Source organism: Cupressus sempervirens, chromosome 6 (assembly GCF_028749045.1).
Source record: "Cupressus sempervirens isolate cs-2001-9-10 chromosome 6, ASM2874904v1, whole genome shotgun sequence".
NCBI classification, from domain to species: domain Eukaryota; kingdom Viridiplantae; phylum Streptophyta; class Pinopsida; order Cupressales; family Cupressaceae; genus Cupressus; species Cupressus sempervirens.
Genome location: NC_143123.1, coordinates 210,136,787 through 210,163,233, shown reverse-complemented (window position 1 = coordinate 210,163,233; position 26,447 = coordinate 210,136,787). Strand labels below are relative to the sequence as shown.

The 26,447-nt window shown below is 40.2% G+C and overlaps 1 protein-coding gene and 1 long non-coding RNA gene across 3 annotated transcripts in view; one reads left to right on the top strand and one right to left on the bottom strand.

Moving 5' to 3' along the window:
- LOC149551996 (DNA-directed RNA polymerase V subunit 1-like) overlaps positions 1–26,447 on the bottom strand; it is a 383,310-nt gene that overhangs the window by 207,015 nt on the left and 149,848 nt on the right. The window contains exons 8-11 of the mRNA XM_089787485.1: positions 10,037–10,183; positions 9,776–9,931; positions 7,871–9,679; positions 7,564–7,739 (exon numbers count right to left, since the gene is read on the bottom strand). Of these exons, the coding sequence (XP_089643611.1) occupies positions 7,564–7,739; positions 7,871–9,679; positions 9,776–9,931; positions 10,037–10,183 (2,288 nt within the window). The remainder of the gene's footprint in view (positions 1–7,563; positions 7,740–7,870; positions 9,680–9,775; positions 9,932–10,036; positions 10,184–26,447) is intronic.
- LOC149551999 (uncharacterized) overlaps positions 1–26,447 on the top strand; it is a 236,598-nt gene that overhangs the window by 206,271 nt on the left and 3,880 nt on the right. The gene's annotated exons all lie outside the window — the stretch shown is intronic.

Sequence of the window (26,447 nt, the reverse complement as noted above, 5' to 3'; positions counted from 1 at the left end):
ACACCAATTCAAAAACTCCTCTCGTGCCTCTTCCACCAACTCTACCCGGTGTTGAGTCTCCTCCAACAATGCTTCTGCGTTCATCGACAGCAATCTTCTGGAACCTCCTGCATTCGGCTTGCTGTGCCAAAATTAGATCTCTGTGTGTTGTGCATATTTCGTCCTTGTCCTTGAGCTTGTTCTTATTCTTGTTCAACTGATTTGGCATTACTCTCCTGCCTTTCCAGGTCCATCGAGCAACAGTGCCAAATGTTTACCTTACTGGGTAAAGAAAATACTGCATACAGACAATAGATGAGAACAACAGAACTCCTTATTATATTCACATACGCCAAGATATTACATTATGCTTTTGATACTATGATGATTACAACGATCCCAAAGGGGGATATAAATACTATCCGAGGAACCTTCCCGAAGGCATCCGTCCGCCACATACATGTTGGCTACAATAGTAGAACCTTCCCGCCAACTACAGAACATTCCCAATACACACCCTATCGGCACAATGGCATACATCCTAATATACCAACAGAATACATCCTAATACATTAACGGGATGCACCTGATACACTAACGGGATGCACCTGATACAATAACAGATACATCCTGATACACTATTTCCTAATGACAATGCCCACATCTGGTGCGGCCTCCTCTACTCTCGGCGCATCCTTGACCTATGGCACTCCCACCTCTTGAGGCTCTGCTACTATAGCTGATACCCCTAGATGCCTCGAGGACTGAATGGATGGACCAACCTCGACAGGGATGAGTCGAAACTACTGTCTCAAGAAAGCATTGGCTCCATCCATCACCTCCGGCTGCTCTGACTGTATGGGCTCCATGCTCTGATCCTGCTGTGCTAGCTGGGCTGACCGTCCTGGCTCGGTGTCTGCTAACGAGGATGAAATGGTGACCATTGCATCACAGTCGATCACATCCAAACTAACCTATGGTTCAGTCTCTAGTGCTGGCAACTCTGTTAACTCTAGTTCTGTTGGTACAACAGGGTCTGGCGGACATTCCTGAGAAGGCACGCCCTGGGTCAAAGCTACAGAAGACACAACATCCTCCGTGGCCGTGCAGAAAGCAACATCTGGAGTGCTCGCCGGTGTAACAACTATCGTCGATGAGATACCCTCAACCACTACTCATGGGACATTCGCTATTACCGATGGGGTCATAACAACCGGTGCATGACGCTAACCAAATGGGGGAATGTGTTAAGGGGTGGCAGACAAGTGTGCCGAAGTTGACAACTACGGCAGGGTGAACAATGTGGGCTCACTAACTTCTAGTTCGTCGCCAACTTCCGCAGAAGTACTCTCTTCCTCGTACTCAGCCCCACTGCTCTCTAAAGTCTCCTCCCTTCTGCTATCGGTGTCCCCATGAGCTTGTAATCCCCGAAATAAATTCTGCTGCCCCGCTACTGTCCCACCCATGTCCAAATGTCTCCAATAAAATATCAGAGGCTCTCCCTGTACCAACTTTCCTTGAAGTGGTGCCTCAAAATCATCCATTGGTATGTGATTAACCACTGCCTCCAAAAACAAGCCAATTGCATAGTGTGGCATAAAGAATGTGCAGTGCTGGAGTGTCATGAACTCCTCCATCCTATCAGCAAAAATTGTAGCCCAATCATACACCGTGCCATTCATGAATACAATCTGTGGCAATGCTATATCTGAAGCCCAAGTTGCCCCTATCAACTTGCTTTTGATGACATCCATAATGCACCTCCAGTGGCCCTCCTGAATAAGATCTCACTGAAGCCCTCTGCATTTGGACCCTTTTATCACTGACTTCGTCTCCTCGGGCATAAGGTCGCAGCCCACTAATCGTATCCAATGTTCTTTCCATTCCGGAGAGAGCTTATGGTTCTTGATTTCCACCTTCTTACCTCTGGGGCCAGGAATGCCAAAAACCCTAGTGAAATCCCTAGGTTTAAAAGAAACCATCATCCGATGCTTTTTGTACAAGAATGTGTTGGTTCTACTATTCTGATTATATGCTTCTATCATAGTTCGCAAAACTGATTCAAACAATCGGATGGAAAAAACTGGAAGCTGGATGGCCCAATGCACCTATGCTCGTATCAAAATCTGCTTAATTACCTCTATGTCTGGAGTCTCCTGCCACCATTTCCGATATTCGCTACGATTGAGCCCTTCAAATTGAACCGTGAGATGTGTGAATTCTGCCCTTACTTTCTGTTTCTTACTGCTGGAAGCTGATGGCCCTGCAACCCGAATTCTAGAAGCTAAAACTCTTGCATTCTTCTCCATACTCGTCTTCAGCTGATTCTTCCACTTTCGTTTCCCTGCTGATTCCATACAATAACAGCTTCTTTCCTCCTTTTATAATATAGAGCTCCTTCCGTTACTAAAAAAAATCTTGTGCCACGAGGGAAGCAAAAAGAACCTATGGTATCCAATCGCCAAGCCACAAGCACACCTTCCACGAGGGAAATAAGACACCGGATACTCCTCAGAAGAAATCTTCAACAACTAGAGCTGCTAGCTGCAGGAGAACAAAGACAAGATGTAGAGAAAATCCACCAAATGACGTCCACAGAGAACAAGGAAGAATTGAAGTCTACGGAGGAGGGGTTGTGAACTTCTTTAATGCACAGTTGGCTGCTTGATAGCTCGTGAGAAGAAAAGCTCTTTCATTCCTAGTGGGAGAGACTTGTTAGTCTATTTTCGAAACCCAATTGATTATATTCACTTGAATCCGATTTTCTTTCCGACAACTGAAAATTCCTTAACCAGAAGCCTTTATTCATAATCTAGGCCTAACGGCGTTGAAGGGTTTTGTATATAGATTTCACCTGATTTTTCCTCTCCAAGTGAAAATTCTCAGGTGCTAGGATGAAAAAGGGTTTTATGAAACTCTCTATGATGGTACTGATATTGGTCCCAATACATATGGCCTTGCTACCACCATTGGTTCTCTGAAAGAAATCATACTATCTCATTGGCGACAAGAGAAGGAAAATGCTCTCAGAACAATAAATGATATGAAACTCATCAACGCAGGGAAACACTAAGCATCGAACACGAAAACATCAATGCGCGGTAGGATATCTGCGGACTTGAGGAAAGCCAAGCCTCAGAGGAGACGAGAATGCAAGTTGCACACAACAGCAGCTGTTGGAAGTCAATAACATTCATGGAACATGGAGAATATCCGCGGAAAGGAAAGAACATCCGTGAGGAAATACAAGCCACAAGGGATGAGATAGCCCGCAGGTAGCAAAGGGTAATTGTCGCGGAGATAAAAAGATACGCCGTCCGCGGGGAATGAAAGCATGTTGTTTGCGGGTAAGAGAACACAACTACGAAAGAGAGCTTATCCGCAGATGAAAAGCTAACCGCAGAAGCCACCCCGCCGGGAATGAGGGGAGACCCGTGGGCACAAGGCTGTCCGCGGGAGACTATCTCAAGCCCACCTGCGAAACGCAATCCACCCGTGGAACACTCAAAATACACGCGCCCTACTCAATAAAGCCGCAGAACACTATATAGCCACGGACCTTCAATATTATGGAATTCAACATGATTGCCATAACTCTCAATAGTTAATTTCCCTTAAAAAAAAAATGATCTTAGTGAAGGCCTTGAACCTTTACAAATTGCTGCCAAAGAGAATGATGTGGAGTGGAAGGCTAGAATAATGAATGAATGTTCACCTTCAGAAACAAGGAGGGAATCTTTTTTTTTTTCCTTTTTTTTCCCCTTCCTTTTTTCCTCTTTTTTTTTAAAAAAAAATAATATAAAAATACAACATACCTCGTTATCCCTCCAGACTTCGCCATTCTGTGACGACAAGGGAGTTCAGGCTTTGTCATTTTGCGACACCGAGGGTATGTTCCTGGCATGATATATCTTCAACTTCGACCCATTGACTGCTCGAGGCACTTCTTGTCCGTCCAAGGTCCACAATTTTATTGCCCCATTGTCACCTACCTTCCGGATCTGGTATAGCCCGACCCATTTGACTTTCAATTTGCCTGGTTTGACTTCGTTCCTTCCATCATACTTCAACACCCACTGCCCTGGCTGGAACTTGTTCAGTTCAAGTGCTTATCATGCCATGCCTTACACATGTTCTGTGTCACTTCTGTTGCCCACTGCGCCAACAATCGCTTCTCCTTGAGCTTGTTCAATTTATACAATCGCTCCCTTAAGCTTTCCATGTTGCCTAACTTATTTTCCAGTGCTATCTTCAAGCTTGGTATCATCAACTCCGCTGGTACCACTGCCTCCTATTTGAATATTAATTAGAACAGTGTGTGCCCTGTTGTCACCTTGTACGCTGTGCGATATGCCCACAGAGTAGAAGGTAGCTTTTCCTCCCAATCCTCACCTTCGACTGCACAAGACTTGTAAATAATTGATACTAGGATCTTGTTTGTAGGTTCGGCCTGTTTGTTTGCTCTCGGATACGACGGGCTCGATAATGAATGGCAGATCTTGAATTTAGTGGTGAGCAGTCTAATAACATGGTTAACAAAGTGTCCACCCCTATCACTTGTTAACTGTAATGGGATTCCGTACCTGGTAATGATCTGCTTGTAAATAAATCTTGTTGTGCTGACAGTTGAGTTATTTGGTAGTGTGCATGCTTCCACCCACTTGGTCAGGTACTCTGTTGCGACAACAATTTATCGGCACCGCCTAGTCTTGCTCACCTTCAGAGGTCCGACGAAATCCCATCCCCATCATTCAAAGAGTTTCTGCACGTGTGAGGGATTGAGGGGCATAAAGTCTCTCTTCAGCAGCTTCCGGGCCCGTTGGCAAGTGTCACAATCGACGACCCATTCTCGCGCATCGTTGTACACCATCGGCCAGTACAGTCCTGCCAATAGTATCTTTCTCACTGTCTTGTTGGGTCCCATATGTCCACCTGTTGGTCCCTCATGTGCTTCCTTCTATACTTTCAGTATTTCCTCCTCTAACACACACCGTTTGAGAATGTGATCCGGCCCCATTTTGTACAACAGTCCATTAATCAACTGAAATGTGCGGCTCGTTAATACCAATTTCCGTCTTTCACTCTCTAGCACCTCCCTCGGTATCTGTCCTGTGGACAAGTACTCCCCAATACTGGTATACCATTTTGGTAGCACTGCAATTTGGAATAGCTATGCATCAAGGAAGTCATCATTGACACCTCCATCCGCTGGTTCACCTATTTTAATCCACAACAAATGGTCCACACTGACATGCTTCAAATGGTCCACACTGACATGCTTCTTCCCGGCCCGTACAATGATTTTGAAGGTGAATTCTTGTAGGAAAAGGAGCCACCGATTGATTCTTCCCTGAATTACCAGTTTATTTACCAAGTATAATAAAGCTTGATGGTCCACATAGAATACAAATGGTGTTGCCAGCAAGTAGTGTCATAACTTCTGTACTGCGTACACCATGCCCAATGCTTCCCGTTTCGTGGTGCTATAGTTCTATTCTGCTTTGGATAACAGTCAGCTGGCAAAGTATATCGGGTGATCCAAGCCATGGTTGCTTGTCTACACCAAGGTTTCTCCGATCACATAGTTGGATGCGTCAACATGAACATGGAATTCCTTATCCCAATCCAGATATGTCAATATAGCTGCCATAGCCAATCGTACCTTCAGCGATTCAAATGCCTCATCATGTTCCTCCCATCTGAATGATTCTCCTTTGCACGTTAATTTGTCCAGCGGATATGATACTTTGGCAAAAAAATTAATGAACCTTTTGTAATAACCTATGTGTCCCAAGAAAGATTTTACCTCCGTTACATTGGTGGACAGCTGCATTTCCAATATTACTCTGACCTTGTCTGGATCCGTCTTGAATCCCTCTTTACAGACTATGTCTAAGCAACCTTCCCTGCAGAACCATAAACCTGCACTTCTTCGGATTCAGGGCTAGGCGCGCCTATCGACATCTCTCCATACACTCGCCCAGTGCTGCCAAGTGTTTGTCTTCAGTGTTGAATACCGACCAATCATCCAGGAATGCTTTGAAGTTTCCCAAGAACATTTTGTCAAAGATATGCAATACAATCCGTTGGAATGTAGCCGGCGCGTTGCACAGGCCAAATTGCATCCAATTATATGCGTACACCCCATCTTCTACAACAAATGTCGTTTTCAGTTTGTCTTCCTCTGCTATGGAAATCTGATTGTATCCGGAAAACCCATCCATAAACGAGTAAATTTCATGTCCGGCGACCTCTTCCAATATACTTTCTGTGAGTAAATTTTATAACCCAACGCCACATGAGGACACTTTTAGGGTTCGAGCTAAGTTTGATGGGTTATAAGGAGGTAAAGACAAAGTTCAAAGGCATGATTGACATATTACATCTTGGATTGGTGATTTGGGCTCTGATTGAGCTTTCAACACTTGGGACGCCAACCCCACTTGCTTTGCCTGTTTCGGACGTAACCCCCAAAACAGTGTTTGGATTTGTTGCAGTCAGAAGCATCTTGGAGATTGTGCATTGTTTCTTTTGGAGAACACAATATTGAGTCAGAGTTTTAGCTGGGGTTTGGGCATTCTATCCATGTGTGAGCACTTTGCAGCTGTACGGCAGCACCTGGCAGCCATATTCCCTTCCTCGTGCAGCATTAGAAAGCTGGAACCTTGCCGTAGTTTCCTTTTGGGTTCGTATTTCTCCTTCACACCTTCAGGTTGGGTTTATCCTTGGTTGTAATCATCTAGATATTATTGTATCTTCATCCAGTTACAAATTAGGTTTTATATTAAAAAATCTGCTTGAAGTGAAATTGCTTTGACTGTATTTGGAATATATTTTCAGAACTGGTTCATGTTATTGTACTTTTGTTATTACTTATTGAAAAATCATCAAAAACATAAAACAATCAAACTCTTCCACAACTTCCGTTGAGTTCTGCAAGAAAATTTTAATAAACAGGGAAAACAAAATTAAAATAATAAAATTACAGCAGATCAGCAGAAGAGATCCATCAGGGATCTTTCAAAGGAGCTGAGGAGGCTTCCATACATGCTCTCAGGTGGTCGTACCAGGTCTAAAGCTCACTGATAGAATTCTGTACATGGCCTACTATGGCTGCTTCCGGGAAATAAATTGTCTTAGCAGACTGGTATGTTTGCATTGCAACTACTGTGATTATTGAATGCTGTCTGATAAATATGATTGTATCAAACAGCTATTGAAGGATTTGATGTTGTATCAGTATGTATTGATGCTCAGTAGTGATTATCAACAATATCATTTCAGATCATAGTTTAAATCTGTATTTTCTTATTCAATCTGCATTTGCTTGTTAGCCATAAGACATTTCATAATTTCTTTTTGTTGGTTGGGTTTACACTATTTCAATAAATTGCGAAAAACACAACATGAATAAAAAACATATTCAGGAAGCCCCTTGCAATATATTCTGAAACAGGATCAGTTAAAAAAATGCCTTAAGCAGTCTTAATGAAAACAAAGCACATGTGATAGGGAAGGTAAAGACAAAAGTTAGATTCAAATTTCACATAACAGAACTCAAAATAGACTAAGATAAGAACCCACCAGACTTCTACAGAAACAGAAAATGATTTCAGAGGAGTTTTTTGTAAATGTCTTTGGATTTGCAGTGCAGCCTTCTCTGAACAGAATGCACCTTTACAAACACAACTTTGCAGGCGAAGGATCACTGTTTGATCAGAAAGTTTCAAACGAGAGGCATACCCATGGAACAAGGTTTCCTGTTTAAAAGACATTAGGGATGGTAGGAACAATTAGAACTATCCCAAAATATTATTAGCAGTATTTAATCCAAACAATTATCTCTTGAAACAATTACTTGTTTTAGCAAAAGAAAATAATCCTATAATACCTTAAGAAGATGCCATGAAGAAATGTTTCTTTGAGCAGCGTTCAGAAGAATCTTGTATGATGGATTTGCTACTGCAGTAGCTGCAAGAACCCCAACAGGGTCTCCATGTTGCCACTGTACTTTTATCTTGGTATTGTTGCACTGCCATTCTGATAAAAGTTTCTTGCTTCCTGGATCTTTTGGACATATGTTACAATCATACTCAAATTGCACAAGGTGATTCCCTTGTGTAGTCCAGCAAGAGCCATCATAAGAAATAACTATGTCACGAAGGAAGGACATGAGTTTCTTAAAAAGTGTACCCGGTTCCTTAACCTCCAATGCCTTGCAAAGAAGAGCTTCTCTTGAAGAGATTGCATTAATAAATGCTTCATGAGGCTTTAAACCATTAGCAATAGAGGATAGAATAAGACCATGAGCCTCACAAATATTATCATCATAATTGGAAGATTCATTGATTTTTAGCGAGGACACAAATCTATCACTCCATTCCTTGGGTATGAGTTCTCTACCTTTAAATATCTGAAGACCCAGGAACTCTGTTTGTTGGGCCACTTTATTAATAGAACACCCACTTCCAGCATCAACGATTGCAAGAAGAGAATTGGAATTCGAATAGCATTTCCGAATCCTATTATAAGCCTCATCAACATGATCCTGTAAATGGGGAACCACTGCAACCTGAAAACATGGAATTGTTTTATGCTTCAAAAGAGGAATTGTATCAGCAACACATTTCTTAATACTATCCGTCAAAAACATCTTGTGGGACAACTCATGAAACGGATGTACATCATCCAAACCCACACTGAATCCCTGCTGAGATAACCATTCTGTTAAACAGCGTTGTGCCGAGTTCAAAAATTTTAAAGTTTCACTTGGTCCTTTTTGCAAAATCAGAGTTTGCAGGATCAGTTCAACAGAACTGGCCACTTGCTTAGCACCTCGATTGAAGTATAGAATTTCACTATTGTAAATATTAACTCCATTGCCAAAAAAATAAATATCTGGAGGCAAAAGCATTTGAAAAAGTTGGCAACCTGTCCAATACGGCCCTCCATGAGGCGATTTGATGATTGCTGGATAGGGCAAAGCTGACGATATCCAGATTGACAGCTGTTGAACTGTAATTTGATTAAGAAAGGGCATATGAAGGATAAGGCTAGCCGCAAGTAAAGTATCCTGTGTCAGCATGAGCAACATTTGTCCACCCTGAGAATCAATAAGCTGCTGGTCAAGAGTTAAGAGCTGAGAGATTTCAGCTCGTGATTGAAGCGTCTGTGGTACAAAAATGTGTATACAATCTCCATCGAAATCTGCATCAAGTGGTGGACATATAAGAGGGCAAATACTGAAATTACAACTTGGTTGAATGCAAACTTTTAAGGCCAAAAAAGAGTGTTTGTGTACACTTGGTGGTCTATTAACAAAAACAATATCCCCATCTGCCAGCTGTCTGTGGACAATTTCACCAATCTCGACTTCCTTTGCCATTTTAAGAAATTCTTTTGATCGATAATTTCCTCCCCTATCAACCAATAAGTTATAAAGGCCGTGATTTACAATGTTCTGCATCTTTGCTTTGTTATGCTCTGTTACACGTTCCTCAACTGTGATACAGCTTGCTACTTCAAGGGGAATTCCTATTTGATCCACCTCTCTATATGCATCTCCAGATATTACACCACGTGCCGAAAATCCAGAAGTCTTTTTAAGAAATGCCTCAATACTCTTACCCAATATATTTGAAATTGATTTTGTTTTACCCTTACGAATATCAAACTCTATAGATTCCCTGTCCCTAATGACCTGTATTTTAAATTAAATCTGAATTAAAAATGGTCTTTTAATTCAATTACATATTTATGAAATGATTTCTTCCTAAAAATGCAATGTAACTCATACCTTGAAACCACCTTGAGCTTGCAAATATTCTGAACACAATGACTCTAGCACTTTACTTTCATGCTTGATAGCATGAAAGGAGGGTTTGCTTCCCCTTGACTCTCTAATCCTCTGTATAGTAGTTATTACTTTTTTCAACGTCTGAGTTGCCGCATCCTACACAACAAGAAGTCTACTTAACTATATGACAGGATTCATAAGTAATGATAGTATTTGAAGAAATATCAAACCATGGGCAAAGAAGCTCAAGTTGATGCATACAGTGCCAACTCTTGTTGTTTGGAATGAAGCTGTAGACATCCTGGCACAGTTAGGTGTTACTGGAACACATTCCCATATAAGTCCTTCTGGGCTTAATCCAAACCCTTTTGATACAGTTTCTGGTATCTGCCTCAGAATTTCCAAGGCCTGACACCACCATCAGAAACATATATTAATGAACTGTACATTTTCAATTCCAGATGCAATTAACAAATTTACTTTTTACCCCATCTCAATGTAATCAGAATAAAAGAAATGTAACAATGGAATCTATATAATATGAAATGGCTTTCAATAACATTATACTCATATACAGAAACTGATACAGTCAGATGTCCTGCCCCTTGATATCTACATCAACTGAACAAGGAAAACATTACTACCTAAATTTAACTGCTTGCTTACAATAGATAATACTAGAGCTTTTATGTCAGCCATATCTATTCTTAAACTTCGGGTCAGATTATGGCACGAGATGCATCATCATCAAGGCATCATGAGATGGCCTCACATTACCAATATCTATACAATTCATATTCCAATTCCGTAAGAAAACAATATGGATAAGCTTGATTGAAGAAGACCGGGGACATCTCTCAATCTGTGGTTGCCAACAACACTTCAACAATATAAAATGCTTCTATCAGCCATTATCACTTGTAGTATTGTTTCGTAAAACGTCTCCCACAGATTGGGCAATTGGATATCCCTCTTGTGAGGAAGGAATATACTTTCCTGAGTACACCTAACCTCGAACCCATATGAAAATTTTCAATGTTCTTTAAAGGGAAACCCAGCACATATGTAAGAAGCACCTGAATGTTTTTATTGAGTACCATTACTGTTTGCGGATCTAAAACCTTGCAGTTAAGGATTCAATTCAACCGGAAGCCCTGAGCATCTTTCAAAATCCTAATAGACATCACAAGCCAGTTCATGGTTGTATTTTCCAATGCAAAAGATAAGGCTCGAGCATTTGAGATAGGTCCGTGGTTCATTAAAGTGTTTCTTTATGAAGAATTGGTCTGTGGTCTATATTATTTAATACAACTTGGCATCTCAAAAGTAAAATTCTTACATAGGCAGGAGTCTTCATCTTCCTCACGAGTGCTAGCAAGAATCTTAATTATAAATTTGGAAATCTCGTCAAATAATATACAAATGCAAAGATCAAGGACTCGCCAAACACTCAATGGGCCTGTTGGGACTTGCGAGTCCTGAGGCCAGCTGATTTGACTCGCCCAAGACTCACAAACCAAGTCTTGGGGAGACCAATAGAGTCTTTGGGTAAAAGATCACCAAATCTAAAGCTCGAACTCATGATTCCTGAGCTAAGACTCTTGGTTTGTTGACACATGTCATGTCCCCTCCCTAGTTGTCTAGATTATATTTATTAAATAATTAGATATTTCCTAAGGAGGTTCTAAATAAACTATGATAAGTGAATTTATATTCACCTTATTAAAAAACATTCAATAACTAAATTCACATAAATAAATAAACAGACAAAACAGAAATATATGTTCACTATATTAAATAAATTTACAGTCCAATTACATTAAAAATAATTTAAAATAGAGGCAAGAGCCTACAACACAATGGTAAACTATGAGCCTCAAATTTGGGAGGTCTTGGGTTTGATTCTACTCCAACTTAATAGTAATAATAATAATTAATCTTGGCTTCGGCCTCTTACTGATCAAAAATAATAATAATAATTTAAAATAGAAGACCAGTTCAAAATTAAAATAAAAATTAAATGAAGGCCTTTAGAAGACCAATTGTTTTATTAAAAAAATTAAGACTGTTGTTTCTTTGACAAAGTGGAGAAATGAAGAAGAGTGCACACATGCATTTAGAAATGTTTTGGGCTCTCAAAACTATTTTTAGGAATAAAAATAAATGGTCGTTATTCAAGGAAACTGGAGTTTGCGCTGGGCGGCAAACTAGAATAGGATAGGATAAGATAAATTTATTAATATCCAACAAGAAACCACAAATGGATCTAAGGGACTCAAGAGATTACAACAAGGTTGTAGCTAAAAATGGGAGCACCAAACAGTGTCCGATGAAAGAACAAAATAGGAAATAAAAAAACAAAGAGATAGAGCAAGAAAGGTCTAAGTACTCACAACGACAACTAGTCTAGAACTGAAGAGACAGTACGGTATATGGATATCTCTGTACGATGGAAGATGAGGTGTTTCACAATGTTGCACAGGAGTCTATATGGTGGGAACTGGTAGTCCGTACGGTGACTACTGGAGTCCGTACAGTGGCAATGGTCAAGACATATGGTAGACTGTCTGGAGATGTTGTACAAGTATGTTTGGAAGAGGAGTGTACGGAGGTGATGCCTTAAAGGCCGTATGGTCGTATGGTGATACCATGAAAATGGCAAGCCGTACAAGAAAACCGTACAATGGAACAAGGAGAGCAATACGGTTAATGAAAGTTCCACAAGTAGAGAGAATACGGAATGAAGACAGAATTTGCAGACAATAGAATGGAAAGTGAAGTGCAAGGAAAACATAGAACGTTTTGGTGAAATACCTTATTCATTCAATCACAAGAGAATCAATTTGCAAATGACAGAACCGAGAAGTATACAAATAGAATAGGGTGAGGGTTGAATCCCACCGAAACCGCATGGGCCAAATAGGGAAGATCTTTCACTTCCGAAATGGCAAACAATTCCGAACTCCAACAAGAATCCGCAGTACAGAGAAATATAATCCCAAGCATACCTACAGACTTCTTACAAGCCGTGCTTAAATACCCGTCGAGCAAACCTTTCCGAGGGTGTACAAAGATAGCCCACGAAGACACAAATTTCAAAAACAAAAATAAAAATGGGTCCGAGATAAAATAAATCAATAGGCTCGTTACAAAGATTAAATTATTATTTATTTTATAACGAGAATATTATGGTCGTCCCGTCCCAAAAATTTTTTGTCCTCAAGCAAGTGCAATGCCAAGTGCTAGAGGATGTGCTTGCCTTCCCACATTGCGTCATCCAACGGTAGGTGTCGCCAGCGTACCAAGTATTCCTTCATAGTGCGGTTCCGTAGGGCCTTTTCACGCACTTTGAGAATCTCAGCAGGTTCCAGAGTGAGCTTCACTTCCTTATTGAGTGGCAGAAGGTCGATAATGACTGACATTTTTCCCTATAGCCTTCTTCAGACAGGAAACATAGAAGACATTGTGAATGCGGCTACCCTCCAGAAGTTCCAGTTCATACGCTACCTCACCAATGCGACGGATCACACGATATGGACCATAAAAATGTGGCTTCAGTTTCTCCTTACCTGTTCCTTTTAATGAAGACCGGTATGGCTGAAGCCGAAGATAGACCAGATCCACCACTTCAAAACTCCTCTCCATCCAGTGTCTGTCATCGTACACCCTCTGTCGATTTTGTGCCTGCTGCAGGTTCTCTTTCAAACTCCTCAGTATGCCCTGTCCCTCTTGAAGCCAATCCTTCGTCCTTGGAGTGCGACTGTCACCCAAAACTGTGTCGATGAAGGAGACGGGTACGTGCCCGTACAGAGCTTTGAATGGCACCATCCTGATAGACATGTGATATGTGGTATTGTAGCAATACTCCCCGAGATGGATCCATTTTACCCACGCTCATTGTTGTGCCGACATGTAGTTCCGAAGGTAGCCTTCGAGCCATTTGTTCACAATCTCGGTTTGATCCTCCATCTACAAGTGATAACTCGTGCTTGGTGATAATTCTATACCTTCCATCCTAAACAATTCTGTCCAGATGATACTGACGAATCGTCCATCCCAATCACTAACGATGTTTCGGGGTAACCTGTGCAAACGAAAGACTTCTCTGAAAAACAGATCGGCAACTTATGCAACCTAAAGGGAAGTCCTTTTCATTCACCTTGGGAAGACCTGTTATGAAGTCCATGGATATACTTTTCCACTTATGTTCGGGGATTGGTAAAGGCTGTAGAAGCCCGACAGGAAGTGTGGTCGGACTTGTTTTGTTGGCAAACCATACATTCTCTTACATGCTACAACATGTCCCCTTTCAGTCCCTTCCATAAAAATCTCTCCTAAATACTTCTGTAAGTTTTAAGGAAGCCGAGGTGTCCAGCCAGAGGTGAGTCGTGTACTTCCTTCAGGATCTTCTACTTCAGTTTGGATTCTAGCACCAGGCATATCCGGTCTTTATAGTAGATGATATCATCCACCACTCTGTACCGATCATCGTGGGTGTGACCATCCATTATTTCACAGGCAAATGTATTCTTGGAATATTCTACTAATAGTTGTGCCTTCCAGTCAGCTGAAATCTGGTCTAGCGAGCAGATGGTGGGTTTTCTGGACAAGGCATTTGCAACAACATTGTTCTTCCCTTTTACATATTCAATGTCAAAATCAAAAGACTGAACTTTGCTTACCCCATTTTTGTTGTTGATCGTTCAAGTCCCGCTACTCCAGGAAATATCTCATACTGTTGTGATCCATACGGACGACAAACTTGGCACCTACCCAATACTGTCGGAACTTGGTTAGCGCATGCACAATGGCCAACATTTCTTTGTCGTAGATGGAATATAGGCATTCTGTTGGTGTAAGCTTCCTACTCTCATAGTCGATGGGGTGTCTATCCTGCATCAGAACCGCTCCAATGCCTTCCATGAATGCGTCGCATTCTAAAATGAACGGTCGGGTGAAGTCGGGCAGTGCAAGTATTGGGCAAGTGCTCATGGCCTCTTCTAGCTTATCAAAGGTAATTTTTGCCTCTTCATTCCATTGCAAAGCCCCCTTCTTCGTCAGATCTATTAAAGGTGCGCTGAGCTGAGAAAATCCTTTGACAAATCACCTGTAGTAACTGCACAATCCGAAGAATCCTCGCAGATCCGTGAGTGATTTTGGAAGAGGCTAGTCGAGGATAGCCTGAATCTTCTCCTAATGCACTTGAACCCTGTATTTACTGACAGCATGCCCCAAGTACAATATCTCTGTCATACCAAACTCACATTTGGACTGCTTGGCGAACAGGGACTATTCCTCCATGATACTCAAAACTTCATTCAGATGCTTCAGGTGCTCCTCCCATTTCCTGCTATAAATAAGATCATCAAGGAATACCAATAAATACTTACGCCACTGTTTGTTGAAGATGCAGTTCATGCATGATTGAAATGTAGCAGGTGTATTGGTCAATCTGAACGGCATGACCAGGAACTCATAATGTCCATAGTGGCAGCAGAAAGCCATTTTATCCACATCTTCTTCCCTCATTCGGATCTGGTGGTATCCGAAATAGAGATCTATTTTTTGAAAAATAGACCGCACCATGTAGTAAATACTGTATCAGGATATATTCCGTTAGTGTATCAGGATCACTGTTACGGGACTCGGACTCGCCTCTGACTCGAAAAGGTCAAAATCCGACTCAAACTCGGACTCGGCGACTGGACTCGGCAAGGACTCGGAAAATTGAAAAACTCATGAAATCCAAAGATTTTTAAGAATTTTAAGATTGTTTCTTGCATCTTTTAGTCAATTAACATCAAATACACAATAATTGATATAAATAGAACCTACTTAATACACATACACAATTTTGCATAGATCACATAAGTATAAAAGCGAATTTTTGAAGGAAAAGAACTAAATAACCACAATATAAAGTTATAAACTATAAAGTAATAAACATAGTGTCACTCCAATATCAAAGACTCAAATGTCTACAACATTCATGGATTACAAAATCCATGGTATCAAATTCAAAGGTTCAAAACATATATCAAAATAACAACTAGAGCCATCCTCTATGTCCTACGAGTGCGCCTAAGATAAGTCATGGAAGACTCTAGAGCTATCCTCTCTACCAGTGTCTGAGGCTGACCCTGAATCTCCTCCTCATCCTCATCATCATCATCCTCCTCACGCACATAATCCTCGTCATCAGCCTCGGATCCATCACTCCTAGCCTCAGGGTCCACTCTGTCTCCTCGTGCTCTAGCCTCCTCAACTGCCATTGCTACTGCCTCAGCCTCTCGATCCACCTGATCTACCCACTCCACATCTTCATCACTGAAGACAGGATCATCCACCTCTGTGTTCCACTCTACATGAGGATCAACATTCTCTAATACAATCGGAGTTGTATCGGTGCCAAGGATCTGTCTATGGCGAAGGCGAAGGTTGTAGTGAACAAAGACAAGATCATTTAATTTTTGCACTGCCAACCCATTACGCTTCTTTGAGTGTATGTGCTCAAAAAGACTCCAATTACGTTCGCATCCTGATGCACTAGATGGCTGGCTCAAGATGCGAATCGCAATCCTCTGTAAATTTGGCACCTTTGTGCCAAACATCTCTCACCATGCATCTGAAACAAGAAATTTTTGAATCATATCAATAACTTTGAATTTATCAAATTAAGATGGTAATAGAATTACTATTAGAAATTAGGATGTAGAAATTAGAATCAAAGATTTTTAGTGTTTACCAGGCATCAATGCTGTCCTATTTCTTTTGCACAACTCTCGTGCAAATAAGTCCCCTTGAGCTTTCTTAAATAGCTCAATCTCACAGACTATATCTGTGCTAACTGCTGAATTAGGTGACATTCTCTCTATAACATCGTAGAGGCCGCTCCACACCTCATCATCAGCCTTGAAATGTGGGCTGACTGGTATGCTGGATTAAGGAAGTAGGCCGCTGCATGTATAGGCCTGTGAAGTAGATTGTGCCATCGTCTATCAATGACATCCCATATAGGCCCATACCTATCTCGATTCCCTGCAAAAAAAAGTGCGAATGGCCTCCTTCACCCTATCCATGCCCTCATAAATGTAGCCCATTGAAGGCTTCTCTCCATCAGCTGTTCGTAGGAGAACAATAAGCGGCTTTACAAACTGCAATCATTATGAAAGTTGGAAAAGAAATAATCAGCTTTAAATTTTTTCTTTAAAAAATGAACAATAATTTATAACATAATTTCATAAACAAAATAAAGTTGAAATGAGGACAAAAAGGAAAATTACCTTCACAATATCAGCAATAGGTGTCCAAAAAGAGGGCTCGTCAAAAATATGATCAGCTGCAGCAATCCCTGCAGTGGTCTTTGCATATGAGGATGCAAGCCACTCCTCACTAACAAACATACGTCTCAAACCTCCCTTTGAATCAAGCAAGGATTTCAATATGAGGAAGTTGATTGCAAATCTAGTGACCCCTGGACGAGACAACTCCCTTTTCTCATTGTGTTTCCTCATGAGGTGGAAGACCCATGTATGATTATATATGAATTTGCATACACTCCTTCCTCGCTCTATAACTATTTTGATCCAAGGGAGTTTACCAAAATCCTCTAACATGAGGTCAATGCAATGAGTGGCACAAGGGGTCCAAAATAGGTGAGGGTGTCTCTCCATAAGAAGCTTTCCTGCAGCAACATAATTTGCTGCATTATCAATAACTATTTGCACCACATTCTCCTCACCTACATCCTTTATCACTTCATCCATTATCCCACAAAGATATTCAGCATTCTTTGTTTTTCCCGAGGCATCAATGGATTTCAAAAAAACCGTGGCACCTAAAGAAAAAGAAACAAATTAGTATAATGATTAATGATGAATCATAATTTATAAATTCAAAATTTATAAACTTAATCACTTAAGTACAAGTTCTACTTCTAAATTTTTAATGTCTAAGACTCTAAGTACAATTACAGTTTACCTGATGAAGAAACAAGAAAGTTGAGGAGTGTTCTACTCTTTCTATCAGTCCAACCATCAGTCATGATGGTGCAACCTTTTTTCTTCCACACCTCACACTGCTCTGTGCTTTCAACTTGTACATCAGCCACCCTTTGGTTCAAAATAGGGCCTCCTAGCTCTTCAGCACTAGGAGCTTTGAACCCCGGACCACAAACAGCAACAGCATCGATTCCAATTTGCCAATAAGGGGACCTAAAACAAATAGAATAAAATTTCAAGTTAAACAAATTAGTATATTATAAATAAATTTGAAAACAAAATACAAATTAAAATAAACAAAATAAACATATTATTGAAAGCTGAAAGTTGAAAGCTGAAACTTGTAACTTTGAAAGCAAGAGAAGACTTAAATTTAAATTTACATAAATAATTACCTTGCTGCATTGAATGAAATGTTGTTGTAGATGAAGAAGTCCCCAAATGCCAATTTTGCATAATGATGTTTATCCTTGTTCCAACCCATGCCCTCAAGCGATGGTTGTGAACCTGGAGCCGTGTGTGGAGCAAACATAGAATCAAGTGTCGATTTTTGCTTACGAATGCGAGGCCCAATGCTCACACTCGTAGAAGCAGTGGTATCCGTAGGTGGAGCAGTGGATAATGGAGAGCGAAAACTAGAAGACCCCTATTGGGCTCCGACTAGTTGTGCCATTTCTTCATGTTGCTTCTTTTTCAATTCTTTTTGCTCCATTTTTTCCTCTAGAAGAGTTTGGATGTCTCGCATAACATCTTGGGGTACATCTTTGTATTTTTTAGCATCACATCTAGGTATATGTGCTAGGTGATACTTCAATCTATTTATTCCTCCCCCATTATATATCACACCACAATGCCAACATGTAAGAACTCCCTTTTTGTGCCCCGGGATGGCATGTTTCCAAGCCCTATCCTTTGCTATTGCACTTGGGTCTGCATTAGGGTTAAATGGAGGCCTATTTCCACTTCCCTCACCTTGTTGTTGAGACATTATATCAAATTTCAATAAGTTACTGTTTGCTGTCAGCCTGCTGCAATATGAATGTAAACAAAATGAGAAGTAAAAAAATAGTAGACTAGTAGTAGAGAGTAGAGACCAAACAAATTTAAACAAAATGAGAAGTGAAAATACTTTAAAAATATGAATGTAAAAGTTTAAAACATAATATAAAACAACACAAAGAAATGCAACAACAACTTGTAGCTTACCTCTTCAAATTTGCACAAACAATGGAAATGCAAGTTTGTAGAAACCTCCTCCAAATGCTCCCTCAAGCTCCTCTTAATGCTTTAATGCAAGCTAGAAAGATGCACAAACCATTAGCAATCAATACGGGAGACCAAACCGGTTTGTTGATTTCTCTCTCAAAACCCCAATATTCTTCTCTAACTCTTTCCTATCTCTTGTGAGCACAAGCAAATGGTGGAATGACCTTTTTAGGTCAATAACATGTTATACAAACCAAAAAAATCCAATTAAACAAAGCATTTTATGTTTTTTTTGCCTTTTTACTTGTTACCTGCCGGCAAGAGTCTTGGCATCGGGACTTGCCGAGTCAGGCGAGTCCATGGACTCACCGAGTCAGGCAGGACTCGGACAGGACTCGGCAGAGTCCGAGTCAAGAGGCAGTCTGCCTCGGAAAGGTGGACTCTACCTCTGACTCGCTGAGTCCGAGGCTGACTTGGCGAGTCCCGTTACACTGATCAGGATGCACCCCATTAGTGTATCAGGATGTACCCGTCAGTATATCAGGATGCATCCCGTCAGTGTATCAGGATGCATCCCGTCAGTGTATTGGGATGTATGCCATCGGGCTGACAGGGTGTGTATCGGGATGTATCGAGTTGGTTCTATTATTGTAGCCGACATGTATTTGCCCGACGGATACCTTCCGGATAGTATTTATAGCCCCCTTCAGGATCATTGTAATCATCTTATCTCATCATATCTTCAAAAGCATAATGTAATATCTTGGCGTATGCAAATATAGTTCTGCTATTCTGTTCCACTGTCTATATGCATTATTTTCTTTACCCAGTACGGTAAACAAATACCTGTTCTTTATTGTTCTTTTTTTTAACGCACGATAGTCCACACACATGCGCATCGTTCCATCCTTTTTGACCACAACCACGAATGACGTGAACAAGCTAGAACTGGGATGGATCCATCCTTTCTCTAGCAATTCCTGAATCGTCCGTTCGATCTCATCCTTGAATTTCTTAGGGTGGCAAAACAGTGTGGTTATAACTGGTTTTGCCCCTAATTTCAACTCGATTGTGTGTTCAAACCCCTGATGAGGTGGTATGCCAGGAGGAATATCCATGAAAACCTTTTCATGCCTACTTAAAATATCTTGGAGCTCATCATCCTGTGGAGGTGTTCTTTTCCCTTTTATAGGTTTCATCGAGATGAAACAATGTGCAGCCCACACAACGTCATCGTGCCAAAAGATTGCCTCCACCCGATGTGCAGAAACTAACTTCGGACCTTCATTCACCATTCCTTGGAGGACGATCTCCTTTCCGTCAACCACAAAAGTGAAGTCCATTCTTTTGAAACTCTAGGTGTATTCATCAAAGGTCTCCATCCACTGTATGCCAAGAATAACTTTCATGTCTGCTAGGTCCACTATGAAGAAGTCCTCAATTACCGTGTGATTCACCATTGTGATGCTCAATTGAGGAACAATGTACGTTCAAGGTAGGAAAGTCCCTCAGCCTACCTTGACCTGAAAGCCTGCATGCACATTTATAGGGAGACTTCTTTGTCTTACCAAGGATGAATTGATGAAATTTAGAGTCGCGCCACTATCCAACATTACCATAACCCTTTGTCCCTGCAGGGTACCCCATACACGAAAAACTGTGCACCTCGGGCTACCAGCCAATGCAATGGCTACTCCGCACTGTACCAGAGTGGCAATTCTCTCCGTACAATTCAAACTGATGTAGGTGTCATGGAAGGGTTGGTTATCTTCGGCCAGCATTTCTTACTGTTTGTGTTCGTCCTCATCATCAGATACGACCTCAATGTAGAGAATCTTCCCTTTCCTGAGGCATTGATGGCCAAGCTCCCACGGTTCTTTGCAATTGAAACACAATTTCTTCCTTTGGAGTTCCTGTCAGGTAGCTTCATCCAACGACGACTTCTTGGGCGGAGGTTTGTCCCTCAGAAACATCGGCAATTTCAGATGTGGGTGGCTTTGGGAGGATGAGGATGATGCCGACGATGATGCCATACTTCGGGCCTTACTGATTGCTTCCGACAGAGTAGATGGATTGAATCCCTTCTCCCAACCTTTCAGTGGTTCTGCTAGTCCATCCATGAATAGCACGACCCGCCTTCTTTCGGAAATGTCTGTAACCAACACCAAAAGTTTCTAAACTTCCACAATGAACTGATCTACCAATCCCGTTTGCCTCAGTTGCGCCAAATCTTTGAAATTGAGCTCAAGATCATTCCCATCAAATCGTTCTATTGATCTCTCCGTGAATTCCACAGAAGTCTTTATTTGATCATGCCCTAATGTGATGGTGTCGTGGTGCCACCATTCGTGCGCAACCCCCTCCAAGTGCAATGCAGCAAATTTGATTGCCTCTTCTTCCGGCATAGGATTCAGCTAGAAGTAGGTATCGGCTTTCATTACCCATGCTTGTGCTGATATGGAACCCAATCCGTCAAATGGAGATAAATTCACCTTACTCAACTTTCTCCTGAGATCATCATTAAAGTATCCCTTGTTTTCGCCTCCCGAATATCTCATTCTCAGATCTTCGTAATCTTTGTATGATATATTTTCTTCAACGTTTGCATTCTTCCACTCTTCTCTCATCTCTTTGAAGGTTGGTTGTCTCCCTTCGTGTTGTGTCTCCGTCCGTGGTGGAAAAGTCAGCATGGAAGGCCAAGAGTATCTTGGCTGAGGGCTTGATTTACCTGTCACTGAGTCCGCGTTGTGACCATTTTGTTCTCCTGATATTTTGTTCTTAGCCAACTTCTTGAGAGTTTCTTCCATGAGTCGTTGCGTATTAGTGATCTGTGCCTAATTCCTAGCAAGTTACCTCATAACAGCCACAAGTTTAGCAGCGGTTGGTTCCCGTTCGTCAGCCATTTGATTAACGGAAAGTGTCCTCTTCCAGCTATAAACTCTCATTCACTGTCCACAAGCTAGTAGGATCAAAGAGCTCTGATACCATTGTAATGATCCAATGTCCCTCTAGTTTCAAAACGTCGGTTTCCACAGGAGATTCCTGAATAAGTATGTACGATGCATAGGAGGGCTAGAAGACTGGCCGTACGACTTATTGCATAGTGGACAAGGAGATGTGTACAATGTGAGATTTATTGGCCGTACGGAGAGCTAGTCGTACGGTACAATCCAATAGCAAAGTCCGTATGAGAATGGGAAGAGACAGTACGGTATAAGGATATCTCTCTACGGTGGAAGATGAGGTGTTTCAAAATGTTGCAAAGGAGTTCGTACGGTGGCAACCAATAGTCCATACGATGACTACTAGAGTTTGTACGGTGGCAATGGTCAAGACGTACAATGGACTGTCTTCAGATGCCGTACAGGTATGTTTGGAAGAGAAGTGTACGGAGTTGATGCCTTAAAGGCCGTGCAGCCATATGGTGATACAATGAAAATAGGAAGCCATACAAGAAGACTATATGGTGGAAAAAGGAGAGCAGTATGGTTAATAAAAGTTGTACAGGCAAAGAGAGAATACAGAATGAAGACGGAATTTGTAGACAATAGAATGGAAAGTGAAGTGCAAGGAAAACACAAAACATTTTGGTGAAATACCTTGTTCATTCAATCACAAGAGAATCAATTTGCAAATGATAGAGCTTCAATTTGCCAGACTAAACTGAGAAGTATACAGACAAAATAGGGTGAGGGTTGAATCCCACCGAAACCACATAGGCCAAATAAGGAAGATCTTTCACTTCCGAGATGGCGAACAATTCTGAACTCCAACAAGAATCCGCAGTACAGCGAAATATAATCCCAAGCATACCTACAAACTTCCTACAAGCTGTGCTTAAATACTTGTCGGGGAAGCCTTTCTGAGGGTGTACAAAGACAGCCAACGGCAACACAAATTTCGAAAACAAAAATAAAAATGGGTCCGAGATAAAATAAACCAATCGGCCCATTACAAAGATTAAATTATTATTTATTTTATAACGGGAACATTACATACTAACTAGCATCACCAAGAATGGATAGTTCAGATATATACGGTAACCTTCCTTAGGAATACCATATGCAAAGACAATTGATGTCTTATGAATTGAAGGGATAATATACAGCAAGGAAACAGTAGTGGCAGGGATAATCCACCAGAATATTTCTTCATCTATCGATTTGCTATTCAAAAGACAAAGCATTATAGACCGTATACCTTTAACATAAATCATTTATCGGTAAATGATTCAGATGCAAACAGAACTGTTGGTTTCTAAAGTAGCAGCAGAGGTGTCCCCGGGGATTGAATCACACATCATCAAATATTTATTCAGTAACTATACTGGAAATGGTGTGATCGATACCTACAAATGTCGTGCAAAAAGGACATATATTGAGTCAGAGATCCACGTTAAGTTAGTGATTGAAGACATGTACAAATCACATACCAAAACACATAATAAATCACAGATGACAAAGAGAACAAGCCCATGTGGAAGCAACATAAGTCCTAGGAGAACTTATTTTCGAAACTTTTCAAATAGCTATGAGGAAAGGGGCATATTTGTTTAAATGATTATTGCACCCAAGGCTAGCAGCTTACAAAGAGGCCAAGTCACCATTCGCATAGAGTCACGGCAATAGTTACCCTTATTTGGAATATTGAAGAAGGATTGTGTTTTATCTTTTTGATCAATATTTTGATAGTTTATATTTGACTAACTCTTTGTCTTTGGCCCAAGTATATATGCATGGAGAATTGTTACAGTAGATAGCTTGAAGAAATTAAAAGAAGGATATGTTCGGAAACACTCCTGACCATGTATGCAAGTCAATTTATTTATTCTAGCTTGATTACTTATTCTATTGTTGATGCAAGCATTCAAGCGGAGGAGAAAGGACCTTCGTGATGCCAAAAAACAAACAAGGAATGGAAAAGGCTTTGCAAATACTCCAAATGGATGGCGAATAAATGACTTGCAACGTCTAGACTAAGTACGTGTGAAATATGAGGACTTTCTTGCCGCAAAGATGTTCACCCGGATAACGTTCAACTTGTACAAAAAACAAAGGCTGGCAGATAATTATGAATAAGCGATAGAAAAAATAGTATCTCAAATCCTGGTATCAAAGGGATATGCATGGACGTGGAACTTCTACCTTCTCCAGGGGATCATGTCTGATTCTGTAATGAAAAGAAGTTCAAACGTATGCAATTCCCATCCAAGCTATGAACGCAAAAGATATAAATACATGCCAATGAAAAATACAGGGCAAGAATAATTAAACCACCAATTATCTTTGGATTAAATTATATCAAAGTTATGTTATAGTTTAAAATTTGGTATTAGTTATTAGTTTTGAAGAAGTGTGTTGTTTGAGAATATAACTGGTGCCTCTTATTCTTCTATAAATATATGTAATGTAATGTTCAAGGGACTACCATTGATTACCATTCAAGACATATTTTTTAACAAAAAAGCTTTGTAAATTCTGACGCAAATGTTATCAAATTTTTTGAGAAAGATTAAGGTCGAACTAAGCTCCTACATATTGGGGGAGTTGGACATATATTTCAAGTATTGTGAGGAATTGTGTTGAATAGAGCGTCAAATATTGGGTGTCTTCAACATAATTTTCTTGCAGTAAAATCAGTAAGAATTTCATTTATGTTTGAGTTAAATATTACACAGTTCATCTTTTGTGAATCATTTTACTTCTTATTAATAATTAATTATCACGATAAGTAGATTGAATTGTTCACTGTTATTTGGACTTGATAAATACAAATACAGTAAAATAAAATTGTTTTCATATTTGTATCTATTTTGTCCTTTTATAGGTTAAAACATTATACACTAGTTTAAATATGCATAGAAGTGAAATAATTTGATGTTGTTTACCGTACTGGGTGAAGAAAACAATCCATACAGATAATAGCACAGAATAGCAAATAAGAATAGCAGAACTCCTTATTATATTCGCATACGCCAAGATATTACATTATGCTTCTAATGTTGATGCTTACAATGATCCCGAAGGGGGATATAAATACTATTCGAGGAACCTTCCCGAAGGTATCCGTCGGTCACATACAACATGTCGACTATAATAATAGAACCTTTTGGATACATCTTGATACATGTCGGCCTGACGGCATACATCCCGATATTCTGACGGAAACCTCTCGATACCCCATCGGGAACCTCCTAATACACCGTCGGGAACCTCCCAATGCCCCATCAGGAACCTTCCCATACACCATTTCCTGACGACAGATGCATCATGATAACTGAATTGTTTACAGATATTGTATATCATAAATTGTATGTGAAAACGTATACTATTGACTCTATTGCCCATTTGAAATTCAGAACTGATCATTTAAACTGTTCATGCTTCTCAATTCATGTGTTGGTGATTTTCTAATCGATTTCTTCGAAGGATTTGATACTTATCTGTTTTAATAATTCATTTTAAATTTTCCTTTCAGCAATTCACAACTTTACTAAAGTAACTAAAATTTGAAGATTATTCAACATTCGTAATTCAGAAGTTTTTTCCTTAGAATCTTGCCATTCAAGGAGATTGCCTTTGCATTATAATCTATTTGCTATGAAACATCTTGGATCCAAGTTCTGCTATCCAGGATCGGGCCTTGGTTTAACAGAGCCAAAAGCGCGGAGGATTTAAGTCAATTTGATTGATCCTGTCAAGTTGGCCAAAATCGATTAGATATCCCAACATCGAGCAGGCAAGGCTCATAGGTTTCTAATCAACGATTTTGATAACCAATAGATTGGTGACTCTTCTGGGGAAAAAGTCGCAAGTCAGCTTTGCATACTTACTCTATCAAACCAATGTAGAGTTTCATTTAAACACAATTTTGTGGTAACTTTTCAGATTTTGTCTTTTACAAGCATTTACCAAAGTCATGAATATAGTATTAAGTTTATTTTCAGTATTTTCTTTCGCTGTTTTGTAATTTTCAGATTCCATAAATTAGTTCTTTTATCAGCATTTAAGTATAAATACATAAGATTCTTTCTGAAAATTGAAAGTTTTGATTGTGTCCAAATTTCTTAATCTGAAATTTTTATAATCCACACAAAGATTTGTAAGCAGCTAAACATCTAGTTTTATATTATTTTCAGAAAATCATTCTCAAATTATTATTGGCGTTAACTCTGTTGGATAAACACCTAGACATTTATTTGTTCCTTTTTAAAAGAAAGTGGTGACTCTATTGTGTTTCATTAATATATTTTATTGAAGAGCATTTGTTTTCTTTTTAGGTGTATGTGGAGAAGAAGATCAGTGAATCCCTGACCTAAAAGACTTGACCAATTAACTTTTGAGAAAAAACCAAGAAAGAAGAATGTTAAAAATCCAAAGTCAAAAATGTTTTACACAATACACAAAAACTTTCGGGAAAGGACCAACAAACAACCCAAGATGTGTGAATCAAACCATAACACTCCT